This window comes from Camelus bactrianus, chromosome 15, assembly GCF_048773025.1.
Source record: "Camelus bactrianus isolate YW-2024 breed Bactrian camel chromosome 15, ASM4877302v1, whole genome shotgun sequence".
Classification (NCBI taxonomy): domain Eukaryota; kingdom Metazoa; phylum Chordata; class Mammalia; order Artiodactyla; family Camelidae; genus Camelus; species Camelus bactrianus.
In genome coordinates, this window is record NC_133553.1 from 59,368,722 (window position 1) to 59,384,500 (window position 15,779).

At 35.8% G+C, this 15,779-nt stretch overlaps 2 protein-coding genes across 5 annotated transcripts in view; one reads left to right on the top strand and one right to left on the bottom strand.

Moving 5' to 3' along the window:
- The window catches only part of UGP2 (UDP-glucose pyrophosphorylase 2), a 48,941-nt gene extending 48,406 nt beyond the window's left edge, over positions 1–535 (top strand). For all 3 annotated transcript variants that reach the window (XM_010951916.3, XM_010951915.3, XM_010951917.3), the window contains exon 10: positions 68–535. In XM_010951916.3, the coding sequence (XP_010950218.1) occupies positions 68–175 (108 nt within the window). In that variant the 3' untranslated portion in view covers positions 176–535. The remainder of the gene's footprint in view (positions 1–67) is intronic.
- A 614-nt stretch (positions 536–1,149) lies between these two features.
- Positions 1,150–15,779, bottom strand: part of VPS54 (VPS54 subunit of GARP complex) — an 84,981-nt gene continuing 70,351 nt past the window's right edge. For both annotated transcript variants that reach the window (XM_074341210.1, XM_074341208.1), the window contains exons 21-23: positions 8,576–8,683; positions 6,477–6,571; positions 1,150–2,564 (exon numbers count right to left, since the gene is read on the bottom strand). In XM_074341210.1, coding sequence (XP_074197311.1) covers positions 2,459–2,564; positions 6,477–6,571; positions 8,576–8,683 — 309 coding nt within the window. In that variant the 3' untranslated portion in view covers positions 1,150–2,458. The remainder of the gene's footprint in view (positions 2,565–6,476; positions 6,572–8,575; positions 8,684–15,779) is intronic.

Consider the following 15,779-nt stretch of genomic DNA (forward strand, 5'->3'; position numbering starts at 1 on the left):
AGAAAATCAATTGCCTTTCAGCTGTAGTTGCAAGTCCATTCTTGCTTTTTGTTTTTCCTTCACTTAGGGAACAGTTATCATCATTGCAAATCATGGTGACCGAATTGACATCCCACCTGGAGCAGTATTAGAGAACAAGATTGTATCTGGGAACCTTCGTATCTTGGACCACTGAAATGAAAAATACTGTCTGTACACTTACTTTATACTAACTATGGGCTAAACAGTTTCTTACAATGAAATGTTCTTTAGGATTCTTAAAAAAGCAGGTACTTTACTATGTTACTGTACCCTGCAAGTGTTAATTTTTAAAGTAGAGTTTTCTGCAGTATGTATGCTTTTAGTCTGAGAAAAGCAAAGGTGGAAGCAATACTTTTCTTTTTTGAAGAGGATCCTGAAAGTGAATTCATCTTAAAATGCAATATTGTTCAGTCTTAAAACTGAGGCAGCTCTGCTGGAAAATCTTTTAACAGAGGCCTCAATGACGGGCACTTTGAACGGCGTGTGATTTCAAAAATAAAGCTGTGAAGCAATACATGTGTACACTTATACTTTTCAATGCTAACGTTACGAAATGGTGAAGAAAACTGGTTTACTCTTGCTAAACAGTTTTTCTATCAGTTGGAAGATTTGCTCTTGGACTATTTTTAAGTATTCACTGGCCAGCTACCTAACAAATCCAGTTTGTGCATTTCTAAGAATCTTAACCACATCATTATTTCCATAGGAATTAACTGGAAGGTGTTTAATACCTTTCATCTAGGTCTAAAGCTGGGATGCCTGCCATGCTTTCCACAGACTCCCCATTTACTGAAACAAAGCAGTGTTTCCTTTCCCAGCTGAAGAGGGTGGGGTGGGTAGAGGTAGGGTGTTTTTTTCACATCCTTGTTCTCTAGTGAGGTGGGGATATAACTTTATATAAAGTTCCCTTTCCTTGAAGCTTCACTTCTTGAAGCTTGCTCGTTGTCACTGAAAAATGTTCATGAATAACCTTCCAAATCAGGTCTGCTGGAGTCTGATTTGCGGCTTTTCTCTAAGAACTGATTACATTTTCTGATTCTTCCATACTTCTTATTTTTGAGTAAGCTGCTTGTTTCAAAAGTTTACTGTATACTATTAAAAAAAAAAAAGTTGTCTTTTAACGTCTGATAATTTTTTACAGCTTTATTTTTAAGACAGACAGTTTTAAGAACCAGTGACATACCTTTGTAATGATAAAGGAACGAAAACAGGCTTTCCTTTTAGGAAACAGAAGAGCACAAAATAAGACTATTTCATTGTACATAATCACCACAAGGTTAGGCACTCTGACAGGGTTAGGCAAGATTCCTGGTGTGAAGTGAAGCACAGGCACTTTAATTTGTAGAGTGCTGCTGATTCTAATTTTGAAGGTAGGTATCATAAAAGTCTTTAAATAACTTACTCATCACTTTATATTTCTGGCCCCAACACAGCAGCCTATATTTTAAAATTCTACTTCTCCCTGGTCTTTGTTCATATACACATTGAAAGTAACTTAGAAATAAGAACCGAAGGGGGCCAAACTCCAATGTTATCTAAATGTTAAAATGAGAACTCATAAGTAGGCAGAATATATGAAAACATATTCTTACCTCTGCTACAAATAAAAAGGCGAAAAAAAAAAAATAAAAAAACAACCCCAACCCTTCATAGATACTTTTATAAAAATACAGCTGTTAAAACTGCAGGCTTCCATATACCACATCTGAAAAGTACTGAAATTAGTAGTTGCATAAATAAACACCAAAATCTTAAGTTATTACTTGAGACCAACCTGTCAAGTATTTCGACTGTCTTGGAAGGCTTTACCCAGTTGACATACACCGGTGGTAGAAAGATTAAATATGCAACACACAAAGCCTAACTCGACATTGGTCACTAAAACAAAAACTGAATTCCTAAATCCAAGCAATCAAAAGATGTTTATTTTTTATAGAAAGATCTGTAAAAAAATAATTTTTCAAACAGCTTTACTTTCATAGAGAAAACTTTCTACAGAGATTGACTAAGATTTTAATATTTAAATTGTACCATCATTAAATAAGGTGGGACACCATATGAATTTCATTGCACTGGAAGAAATGCAAAGCATTTTTTAATATAAAGTATACAGAGCATTCTAGTCAACTACAGCTGTGTTACAGCTATGTGTTCTTTTGGATTTGGTCCAAAGAAACCTGAGTCTGTTTCCAGAGAGAATGAAAAATGTTATAGACACCTGATCAGTTACTCCTCACTGAAGGAAGCACACAAATGGCATTCCTTGTAGATCCCACTGAATCCCAGTTTCCCAACACTGATACTTTCCTCTTCCCCTTCCCCAACACCAGTTTACTTTGGGTTCCAGGTTCAGCTCTTGGATCACAGGCATCCATATTTTTGTCATGAACATACACATCACATGGTCAGATGAACTACCCAGTTTTCCAGTATGTCATCACCTTTTCTGTTCCCAGATCTCGGCCATATTTAGGTCCAAATCTTTAAGGCCTTTTAAGGCTTGAAGATTTCCAGTGTAAAAAGCTACATCTGCTGTGACCAACCTAAACATTGGAGAGAAAATTATTTTTAATCTTACACTTTCTTTTCAAAGTAGCAATGCTCACAGAGTAAGAGTCCTATCCTAGTTGCTGGACTATTATTTAAAATTTAGATTTCCTAGGGACAAAGTATCAATATATTTCTCTTAGTAGGATTCCTACTACCATATAGTTAGACCATTTAATCCTCTCAATGTTTTGAAAAGGAATAAAACAATGCAGTTTGGACTCAGTTTTATAATTCTGCCCAATAAAATAGATTTATCTTAAAAACAGTATGAAACAGAAAAAAAACAGGTTAAGCTGTTTTTTTTTTTTTTAATCAGTTGTCACTAGACTAGAATATAGCTGTGTATGACTAGTGAAATCAAGGGAAAGAGACAAGGGTTTTGGAGTACCATCCTAAGAATTTAAATGAAGGCTGGGATTCGTGTGTAGGTACTACTAGACAATAAAACTTGATACTGACAATCAATATGACAATACTTGACAAAAAAGAATTACACTTTTGAGAACTGAGCTGTCACATTAATGCCTATACATGAAAGAACACTCCTGGAAAGAATGCTCAGATAAATATCAAAGCTCCACACACAAAAAAATAGGGACTGGTCTGATCAGATGTATATGCTGACAGATGTGGTCCATGGAGAAACAAATAGGAGAGCTTGACTTAGTAGTTTGTAAAAGAGGAAATACAGCTTTGATATTTTCATGAACACCTAAGTTCTGGACTGCTGGACTACAAGGGGACAAAGGTATTGTAAACATCTTAATACATGTACTACAGTCTAGTCCATACATCCTTCAGACTTATGTACTTAATGTTTAAACTTTGGTCACATGGCAGAATTTAGTAAGGACCATATTTTTCATTTGAAACTCATCTGATTCAGGGTACTTTAAAATCCATAAAAAGATTCTAAAGTTTCAATGCTGCTTGCAATAATGTAGTACACTGAAACTGACAACAATGGCTCAAAAAGGAGCCTTTCTAAGGCAAGGTTCCCACATTAAAAATAAAAGTTGAAATAAATCTCCATTTTAAAATACCACGTTATGTTTAATAAACAACTATACAGCCTCCACAAAAAAGCAAAAAGTTGAAATTTTTTGTTTGATAAAAACATAAAAGAAAAGCAAATATCTGCAATATATGTAACCAAGAAAAGATTAGTTTGAGGGCATATGCAAAAATCTAAAATCAACAAAAATATAATACCCAAGAGAAAAAAATGGGTAAAGAATATGAACAGGAAAAGAGTATGAACAAAGAATAGGAACAGGAATTTGTCACCTGAATGACAAATATATTAAAAGGTGACAAATACCAGGAAATGCAAATCAAAACACCATTTATCCCATTAGACTGGCAATAATTAAGAAATCTAACAGCAAATGTTGGCAAGATGTGGAGAAAAGGTGGGAATACAAACTTGGTACAGCCACTTTGGAGAACATTCTGGCAAAACCCAGTAGAGTGAAAAGTACATGTGCTGTGGTCCACTTGTAGGTATACACCCTAAAGAAATGATGACACCAGTAGACATGTATAAAGATCTTCACTGTGGCATGACTGTAATGGAAAAAAGTAATGACCTAAAATCAATTACTAGGTGAAACGGACACATTACATATGGTTGATTCATGTGGGAGAATACAAAAAAGCAGTAAAATGGACAATTTCTATATATCAGTATAGATAAATCAGAAACAATGTTGCACGGAAAAAAGCAAGCAGCAAATGTACAATATGCCATGTAAGAACAGCTCAACATTTTTTTAGACACAGAGTGCGAAGGACTTAAACAATATAGACTGGATTTACCAGAAATATTGCCTAAGGGTTGAGGAAAAGAGAAAGGGACTAGAGATGGGGTCAAGGGGTACTTCAGTTTCATTTGGTACGCCATGTTTTAGAACATGGTAAAAATTTTTTTCAAGTGAAAATGACAAATGTTAATAATTCAAGTAACAGGAATACAAGTATTCTCCAAATGTCTCCATATTTTTAAAATATCTTAAAATACAGAAAAAGTAAATCACATTAAAAAAGTGCAAGGCTGAGAAGAAGGACTAAGGAGCAACTGCTTAATGGGCAGGAGATTTCCTCTTGGAGTAGTAAAACGTTTGCAACTGGACAGAGGTGGTGGTTGCACAGAGGCGGCTGTGAAGGTACTAAGTACCCCTGAATTGTAAACTGTAAAATGGTTAATTTTTTGTTATATGAATTTCACCTTGAAAAAAAGAAAAGGTAAATTTTTAGAGCCATTTCAGAAATGAAAATTCCTTGTAAGCAGATAGTTTGTTATGTCTTTGGCTAGAGTCTAGAAGTTAATTTTCAGGGAATTCTGTCTTTCAAGGGGTAACTCAAAGACAAAATCTGGCTTACACAGAATTAATGTCTTTAAAAGTATGTGACAGTGAAGATCTCTAAAGCTGTACTAACTGCCAAATAGCTACATTAGTGAAGAAAATAATAGGTGATGAGTTAACTTGGAGGCTTCAGAACTGCTGGCCTGAGAAAAATCAACCAACTAACCAGATTTATTTATGGGAGTAAAAGTAGAAGGGTATGAGTGGAACGGGGCTCTAGAATATTACTAGCTTTTTGAATAATCTCTGAGGGGTATTTGTTATTTGTTATACTGTCTTTGAACTTTTCTGTGGCTTTGAAATTTTTGAAAATAAATAATTAAAAAAAAAAAGAAGAATCAGGTAATAATCAAAAGAGAGAATCAAGATTTTTGCATAAAACTCCTAAATTAAGCCCGGCTGATAGATTCAGCAGTCTGAAGCTTCCAAAAAATTATCTGCAAAATCAATTCATTGTACTCTCCAACAACATGAGTTTGAGCTGCATGGGACCACTTACACGCAGATGTTTTTAAATAGTTGTAATACAACAGCATTACACCATCTACTGTGGGTTGAATCTGTGGATGTGGAATTGTGGCTATGGAGGAACCCCATACATGAAGGGCCAGCTCTAAGTTACACGTGGATTTTCAACTGCTGGAGGGTCAGGACCCATAACCCCCACCCAACCCCCGCATTGTTCAAGGGTCAACTGTATTTCTTTTTTTAAGGGCAAGGCCACCTTCTGACTCTAAAATATGTTTTCTTCACTTGCTCCTATAAGTTTGAAATTTAAGCCTGAAACTCCTTTAACAGGGAACAAAATATTTTATTCCTAAAAATCCATGCAACCGAGGTAACACACTAAAGAAACCACGTTAAGGTCTAACTATATGATCAGTGCTTTGCATTTTGTATAATCTTTAAACCTACACTTTTATCGACATTACTCTTAACAAAAATCCTGTGACAGCATTTTTTATCATCTTCCCTATTTTCAAATCTAAGAAAATTAAGGCTCAGACAGTAAGTGGTTTGCTCAGTTACACAGCTAGAAAGTAGCAGAACTTAAGTTTTATGATTCTAAATCCTGTTTTCTCTTCTATATCACACTGTTTCACTACTAATACATATAATTTGTTCAATGGCTTACAATAAGATATGTACACACTTAATTTTGTAATCCTGTGAAGGAATTTATCCCTATCATTTTATAAATAAGGCACAGAGGTTAAGTGACTTCTTCACAGAGGCCAAGTAGGACTCGGAGTTCTGTCTGGACAGGGAGGACTTGGGTAACGTGAGGAGGTGCTACTAGCACACCTGCTTCAACAATGGACATACAAGGTCAGTTAAGTAATGACATTTATGTAACACTTTAACAGAGAGAGGTGGATAGATGATAGATAACTATCACCTCCACAGATGAAAAAAAGGCAAAAGTTGCTGACTTTACAATTCTGAGGCCCTGGGGAAAAGGACAGCTGAACAATTCAATAAAAACCAACTGAACAATTCAATATGGGAGAATGTGCTAAAAATACGTTGAAAACATACCCATTTTGAGGTCCTCCATCATTTATCACATTTAAGTGAGATAACTGCTTTTTCAAGTGGAGTTTGTAACTTGCATTAATTCTTAAAAATAACATCTGGAAAAGAAATAAAACTAAGTTTCTTAAAGCTCTACTGAAATAGAAGACATAAGTAGTTAAGTTATCAATATTATTTGGAAAAAATATTTTTTTAAAAAGCCTTTGCCTTGGCATACACTTTTAAAATGCTCCTCCAAAAGTATTTAACTGTTACTTCAGTATAGTTTTTCTCCTTAGTTGAAAAAAGCTCTTCCCTCTTTTCAGCAGTACAACTTTAAGTGATATGACTTATCATTGCCTTTCTGCCCCTTAGAAGGAGTCCTCTGGGATATGTAAGGCGACCTACCACACAGGTGAGAAGAATACAAAGAGACAGAGAACTCTGCAGTGTATTAACCAGGAACTTGAAAAAACTCACAAGGGTAGACACAAAGCTACCGTTATCCTTCTAAATTACTTGAAAGTATTTTATTGCTCCACATGCACATTTTTAATGCAATGGTCCAATACTTTTTTGGGAAATACCTGACCTGAAATTATATGCAATTACTCTATGCAAACAATTTTGTGAAATGTGTTTTCTATGGGAAAAAACATATAAAGTCATCCATGGAAAAGTTTTACGGAATTACTGGTATTCAAGCGACAATAATGACATAAAATCTGTCATTTTTACCTAACTTCGACAAGAGTTCCTTTTAAATGATAATGCAGACAAAAACACACAAAATACCTGTCTACCAAGCTCCCTGACCTGGCTAAGCCTTCCTAGAGAATTAGAATTCAGATGGAAAATTCAGAAGGTCAGAATGTCAGAGGTGGGAAGTCTTAAACATGGAATGAAAGGATGACTTGGCTACAAAGACTGAGAAAGAAAAATGAGACCCTAGTGGGTGCTCTGTATCTTCAGTCCTAAGTGAGCCCCAAAGGAGTTGGATGATATTTAATTACAGAGCTGGTATGATTAATGGAAACCTAGGGAAGCATGAAAAATGGAAAAAGCTAGTAGAGGACGAAAGTCTGAAGTGGCATGGCAAAGGAGACCAGCGGGAGAAAGAGCAGGGGAGAGATACTAAGAAAGCTACCCTCTGTTCCCAAATACCACTTCCATGCACTCAACCAATTAGAGATAAACTGAAATAACAAACTTGTCTGAATAGCAAAAACCCCATTTCATCAGTCATATAACAACTAGGTTTGTATTATAGCATATCATTCTACAACTAGGCTTGAATGACATCACTTGGTATAAAGAGAACAAGCTAAGGTGGGTAAAGACTGGGAAAAAAGGAATACTGGAAGCTTTGAAGTACTAGGCAAGGATATGGAGGGAAGTGGGGGCAGGAATGCCACTGAAGAGGGGCGAGAACTCTGATAATAGGGCGGGGGAGACAGCAGGGGTAGAGGATGGATATTTCATAGGTAAAAGGTGCCACAGACTACCCACTTAGATATTCTTCCTGGTTTGTGCCTACTATACATCATTTATGCTGATCTAATAAATATTAATATTAAGGAACATTGATTGGTTTACTTTAAATGTCATCTCATTATTAAGTCCATCACTAATTCCTCCCCTATCCAATTTGGATTATAATCGCAGTGAGTAACATATTTTACTTTTCATTAATAAATGTCAATCCTGATTTTCAAACTAATAATGTAATAAATTATGTAAGTAGAATCCAGGACTCTGATAACTCAATGGACAAATGAAAATCTGCTTTTTAATATGTGTAACAATCACTTTACTATACACCTGAAACACTGTAAATCAACTATACTTCAATAAAAAATAAAAATTTAAAAAAGAAAATCTGCTCTTTAGAATTTCTGACTATACAGCAAAGCTGTTACTGCTCTGGCCTGTCAGAGCGAGGGGCACTTTGAAATCAGAAACTTTTATCCATGTTCCAGAAGTCAATATAACAACTGGAAAAAATAATAATCATATTGGGACATGAACTAAGCTTTACTGTGCCAAAAGTACATAAAAACACTCCAATTCTGCATGCATCTTACGTTATATATAATGAAGTAGTTTTAGGAATTTCTACTCACTTGTGTTTGTTCTTCTGGAAGGAGATCAAATATAGCTTCATGCATTTTTGCCATTTGCTTACAGATATTCCTGAAACAGGCAGAAGGAACGGGAGCTTTCACCTCATACTGGCAGGGAAAAATAATGAGAATTATGTTCACGTCCTCTGGATTGCCCACTGGATCCCCACTTGTTCCCTAAGACATAAATTTTCTGACCCTACACATCTAACTCTGATCTCTGCTACTCATGCAAATCTCAACAACTCTTCATTAAAAATCCTATATACTTTGAGAGAGCCAGCATAGTTTAATGGCTAAGAACATAGGCTGTTTCCCTTCTTAAAATGGCTCTGCTTGGGTTCAAATCTCAACTCTTAAAATTCTTAGCTTTGTGACGCTGGGTGAGTTCCTTCTCTATATTGAGTGACATATTTCTCTATATCTCAAAGGGCTTGCTGTGAGGACTTTAAAAGATGGCCAATAAGAACAAAGAACAGTGCTTGATACAAAGTACTCAAAAAACATTGGCTACTATTCTGGCTCAATATACAATGATGAATCATTAAAGCAGACTCTCCAAATTAATAGATTTTTTAAAAAAACATGATTGTAAGAATGTGTCATCATGATCATATCTGAAATCAATGTAACTGGCAGAATTAAAATGTTCTTTTTCTTTTGTAGGTGGGCCAATATAGTAATCATATTTACCCTAAGATTAAGTTAAGACTTTTTCAATGAACTATACTGAAAATTTAAACTTAGGTAAATTCATTTTACTATTCTTACATCTGGAACAGTATACTGGTATAATTTAGATAATCATCTTTGGGCCTACATTTAGAATTCACAGCTTAAATTATAAATCATTCTCATTTATAAGAAAAATTTGGGCTAAATAATTATATTTTTGATGCACTAATCTTATATAGTTTATTAAAACGAGTTCTAATAAACTGCTACAGCAGAACTATGTAGAAGTCACCATATGACTGGACCAAGATAAGCAAAGTTATGATCACCCAAGAGTCTGTCTCTCTTCAGCCTAGAAATATATCAAACATCCCCTTATCTTTTTTATTAATAACAGCTTTAAGATACAATTCACATATCATAAAATGCAACCCTTTAAAGTGTACAACTAACTGGTTTTTTAGTAAACTATAGTTATATAACCATCATCACTAATATACAAACATTTTCATCATGCCAAAAAGAAACCCCATACCCATTAGCAGGTACTCCCAGCTCTTCCCTCCCCTCAGCCCCTGGCAACCATTAATCTCTAGAAATGGAATCATATAATATGTGGCTTTTTGTGACTGGCTTCTTTCACTTAACATGCTTTTAAGGTTCATCCATGTTGCAACATGTGTCATACTTAATCCTTTTTATGGCTGCATGATACTCCATTGCATGAATACACCATAGTTTACCCAATCATTAATTAACAGACATTTGAATTATTTCTACTTTTTTTGGTTATTATGAGTAATAATGCCATGAACATTCATGTACAGGTTTTTTTGGTAAACAAATGTTTTCAATTCTCTTGGGTATATACCTTGAAGTGGAATTACTGGGTCATATGGTAACTCCATGTTTAACTTTTTGAAGAAATGCCAAAATGTTTTTGAAAGTGGCTGTACCACTTTACAATCCCACCCAGTAGTGTACAAAGGTTCCAATTTCTCCATATCCTCACAAACACTTGTTATTGTCTTTTTTATTTTAGCCATTCCAGTGGGTTTGAAATAGTATCTCACTATGGTAATATCCCCTTATTTTAACTACACTCCCCCAAAATTCATGTCTACTGGAAGCCACATAAGGTCATACTGGATTACAGTGGGCCCTAAATCCACTGACTAGTGTCTTTATAAAAGAAAGGACAGGCGAATTTATTTGGGGGAGGGGTTATTAGGTAGAATGGTTACAATTTGACTGCACATATACAATATATTTCATGTACATATATACAATATACTGCACATAATTTTTTTAGTTTATAAGAACAGTTCAGAGCTTTAGTTTTAAACTTACATAGATATCAAAGGAATAAAGCCAACCACAAAATAAGAATCAACAAAAAGGAGAGGGGAATTCAGACACAGAGACACAGAGGGAAGATGGCCACATGAAGACAGAGGTAGAGCTTGAAGTGATGTATCTACAAGCCAAGAGATACCAACAACTGAGAACAAGTCCTGAAACAAGAAAGAGGAAGGGCAGGATTCTTTGCTAGAACCTCCAGAGGGAGCATGGTCTGGTGACACTTTGATTTAGGACTTCTATCTTCCAGAATGATGAGAATAAATTTCTGTGTTCTAAGCCACTCACTCTTGGTAATTTGTTATGGCAGTCCTAGGAAACACTCTCCAAACCTTCCTTCACTGCTGTTTCCCTAAAGATACTATTCTTTCCATCTTACCTTCACTACATATTTCTTCAATCACTTAAACTTGATACTGTTACGTCTTTATTCTTAACCCTTAAAATTTGGTTCTTGCCACTACCCAAACCACCTTCTCCCTACTGTTTATAACCTTCTGAAATTTCTCTCTGGAGAAATCACTAAAAATGTCCTAACTTCCAAATTTAGTAACTTTTTTTAGTGCCCCTTCCTCACCGCCCTGCAGTATCTCACACTATCTCCCACCTGAAACATGATCATGGTGTACGCAGAATGCTTTCCTGGTTCCTCCCCTCCTATCTTCTATCTCCTATCTTCTAAATGCAAAGCTACTTCAACATTAATCCCCTCTTATCTTCCTCATTTTTCCTCTTATCAGTATCACTCAATCTCATGACTTCTAATATATCTCTAGTCCTGAACCACTGTATACTGAGTTGAAGTCACACATCTTGTTCCAGTCCATCACTGAGCTACCATGAGCTTTCCCAGACTTGCTCCTCTTACCTGTTTCAGTTACTACTGCTGCCTTTACAATCCTCCTGGTCATACAGACCTGAAAATTCCAACTCAGTTTTTAATCCCTTCTTTTCCTTGTTTCCTTGTATTGAATCACTGACTAAGTCCCATCAAACATACTTTCAAATTATTTTACACATTAGTCAGTACTCTGGGTCAGAGTTTCTCAACCTCTACACTATTGACATTTTGGGCTAGATAATTTGTTGTTGTGGCGGTTGTCCTGTAGGATGCTCAGCAGCATCCTTGGCCTCTACTCACTAGTTACCAGTATTGTCCCACCCTCAACTGTGACAACCAAAAATGGTCCCAACATTTCAGAATGTCCTCTAGGGGTCAAAACTGTCTCACTTGAGAAACACTGCCCCAGGCGAGGCCTTCAACACGTCTCACCTGAAAAAATACAGCATTTTAACGATTCCAGATATTAGTTCAACAAACATTTAATAAAACTTCTTGGCACACAGGAAGCACTGAATAAGTATTCTCTTGGGTGTGTATATGTACCTATGCACACGCATGTGTGCATATGTGAACACAGGCATGTATGTGTGTGTATGCATATGTGTACATGTGTACTGTGCTGGCTAGAGTCTACAAAGATTAATCAGAGATAGTCTCTTTGGAGAGCTGACTGTCTAAAAGTTGGTGGCCCGGAAAGTGGACACTGCATGCTACAGGAACATGGGTGGAGGACATTGAGGCAACTGCAGAGATGGCTTCCTGAGCAGCTGCTGCGTCTTCAAAGGAAAAAAGTTACAGTATTCCAAATACAGGACATGCCATATCACCTTAAATCCATTCCACATACTATCTGATTAACCCCTCTAAAGTGTAATTCTAATCATGTGATTCATTAGTTTAAAAACTTTTGGGTTCTGTTTCTGTTTAAAATTTAGAAAGATGCAAGAGAATGTCATTACTACCCTAGCCACAAGAAAAACATAGGAATAATTAATGAAACCGTAACTTTTATTGAACCTAGCACAGAACAGAGGTCACAGGAACCAAGGGAACTAATTCCAAAGAGTGACAAGGCCCTCAGAGGAGAGACAGATCATGGCAATCACTTTTGGCAAAGCAGAGAAAGAAGAGATGACCATCCCAGAAGCAAATAAGAAAAGAACTAACATTTTAACAAATTTCCAAAGGCCAAGTAGACATACATTCAGAGTAAGTGAGAACCCTAGCCACAAAGCAAGTCTGCAGTCACTGACAAGTTCTCCATGGGTCTCCAGCCAGTGCTCACAAGCAACACTGGGGTCAGGGTAGGAGACAACAGAGAGTCATTCTCAGTAGCACAGGCAAGCAGGAGATGACTGGCTGCACTAGGGAAAAGGAACAAATGCCACCCACTTCCCTAAGCCCTTCTTATACAAAGCAAAAGCTTTAAGTTACTGTGAAGGGAGAAGGGGCTCCAAACTCGTTCATCCCCAAGGCCACCACGTAAGAGGTAGAAACAAAACACGCATGGTCCTGAGGGAAGGAAGAAAAACATCTTAAGCCCAAGATCCTATGACAATCAAAGCAGAGGTTGGCTACCACTGGAGGAGGGGTGAGAACACTGAGAAGGTGCCACATCTAAGGACTCCCATTACCTAATTTCAAGACTTACAATAATGCTACAGTAGTTAAGATGGTGTGGTACCGGTGTAAAGACAGCCATATAAAGCAATAAAATAGAACAGAGTTCAAAAATAGACCCATATAAAAACAGTCAACTGATTTCAACAAAGGTACCAATGGAGACAGGATAGTCTTTTCCATAAAATGTACAGACTCATAGTTCACACTACATAAAAATGAACTAGAAATGGATCATGGACTTATACATAAAGCCTAAAACAACAGAGCTTCTAGAAGAAAACACTGAAAAATATCTTTGTAATTTGGTTTACAAAAATTTATTGGGATAGGACACAAGAAGCATGAACAATACAAGGAAAAAAACTGATAAACCGGAGTTTACCAAAATGAAAAACTGCTCTTTTTAAGACACTTAAAATGAAAAGATAAGTCACGGACTAGAAGAAAACACTTAAAAACATATATTTGATAAAGGGCTTGTATCTAGGATATACAAGGAACTCTTAAAACTCAGTAAGAAGACACCTCAATCTTTTTAAATGAGCAAAAAACCTGAACAATTTACCAAAAAAAAAGTCTGGACAGCAAACACATACGAAAAGATACTCAACATATTAGTCATTACACAAGTTAAAACCACAATGAGCTATCACTCAGTACAGACCTACCAACAGACTAACATTACAAAACAGAGACAACAGAAAGATTAAAGAATATCTAGAACTCTTACACACCACAAGTAGAATACAAAATTGTATAGTCACTTTGTAAAATAATTTGGCAGTTTTATATCAAGTTACCACAAAGTTTTACATTTCTATAAATCATCAATATATTCCAAGGTATTTACATAAAAGAAATGAAAACACTTGCTCACAGAAAGATGTGCCCACTAATGTCTATAATAGTATTAATTTATAACACCCAGAAACTGGAGAAAACCAAAAGGTCTATCAACTGATGAACAGATAAACAAATAGTGGTACATCCATCCAAGGGGTACCACTCTATAATAAAAAGCAACAAACCATTAACACATGTTATAACATCCATGGATTTCAAAAGCATTATGCTAAATGAAGGAACCTGGGACAAGAGGCTATATTCTGTATAACTCTATTTATAGGAACTTCTGGAAAAGGCGAAACTATATGGATGAAAATCAGATCAGTGGTTGCCGTGGTTTTGGGATGTCAGGAAAGGACTGATGACAAAAATGCCCTTGAGAATGTTTAACAGTGATGGACTTGCTCTGTATCTTGATTGTGGTAGCCCCACTACAGTATACATGTTAAAATTCATCAAACCATATACTTAGAAAGGGTGAACTTTACTGAATGTAAATTATACTTCTGTAAGCCTGACTTAAACTGCTTAGCTCTCCACTCAAAGTCAAAACTCTCTACTATCTTTCCAACATATATCCCATTCCTTGGTCTACACACCCTAGTACATTAGCTAAATGGAATTACTTAACTTTTGTTATTATTAATAACAACAGCAAAAGCATTAGCAGTCACTTACTGGAACTGGCTATAGTCAGATACATGATAAAAGAAAAGTGCTCTACATACATTATCTCATAAATCCTCACTACAACCTTATGAGGCTTTGTTAGTATCCATATTTAGAGGAGATCAATAATTTGTTATTAATAATTAATAACTTGTTATCCCCCATTTAAGGAGATTAATAATTTACCCAAGGTCCTTCAATGGCTAATCTGTGACAAACATGTAATTTTTCTTTTTTATTGAAGCATAGTTTATTTCCAATGTTGTGTTAGTTTCTGATCTACAGCACAGTGATTCATTTTATATATATTCTTTTTCATTATAGGTTATTACAAATCATTAAATATAGTTTTTTGTGCTATACAGTATGATCCTGACATTTATCTATTTTGTATCCAGTAGTTTGTATCTGCTAATCCCAAACTCCTAGTTTATCCCTCTCCCTCTCTTTCTCCTTTGGTAACCATAAGTTTGTTTTCTATTGCCTGTTTCCATTTTGTAAATAAGTTCATTTGTGTCCCACATATATGTGACATCATATGACATTTGTCTTCGTCTGTTTTATTTTACTTAGTATGATAATTTCTAGGTTCATTTATGTTGCTGCAAATGGCATTATTTCATTCTTTTTTATGGCTGGGCAGTATTCCATTATACATTTAGACCACAACTTCTTCATCCAATCATCTGTTGATAGACATTTAGGTTGTTCCCATGTCTTGGCTATTGTAAATAGTGCTGCTATGAAATTTGGTGTACATGTATTTTTTCAAATTAAGAGTTTTTTCCTGATATGTGCCCAGGAGTGGAACTGCTGGACCATATGGTAACTCTCTTTTTAGTTTTTTACAGAATCTCCATACTGTTTTCCACAATGGCTGCACCAAATTACATTCACCAACAGTGTAGGAGGGCTCCCTTTTCTCTATACCCTCTCTAGCATTTCTCGTTTGTGGACTTTCTAATGATGGTCATTCTGACCAGTGTGAGCTGATACCTCACTATAGACAAACATGGAATTTGAACTTAAGTCTACTTGACCCGAAAACCTGATAAACTTCCTTCTTATGATTCCTACCAGCATATCTGCTTCATGCTGTTACCTCAGAGTATCTTTCCACCTCAACTTCATTTGCCCTAATTGTACCTATCTTTAAAAGCAAAACTAATATGCATGTCTCATCCATAA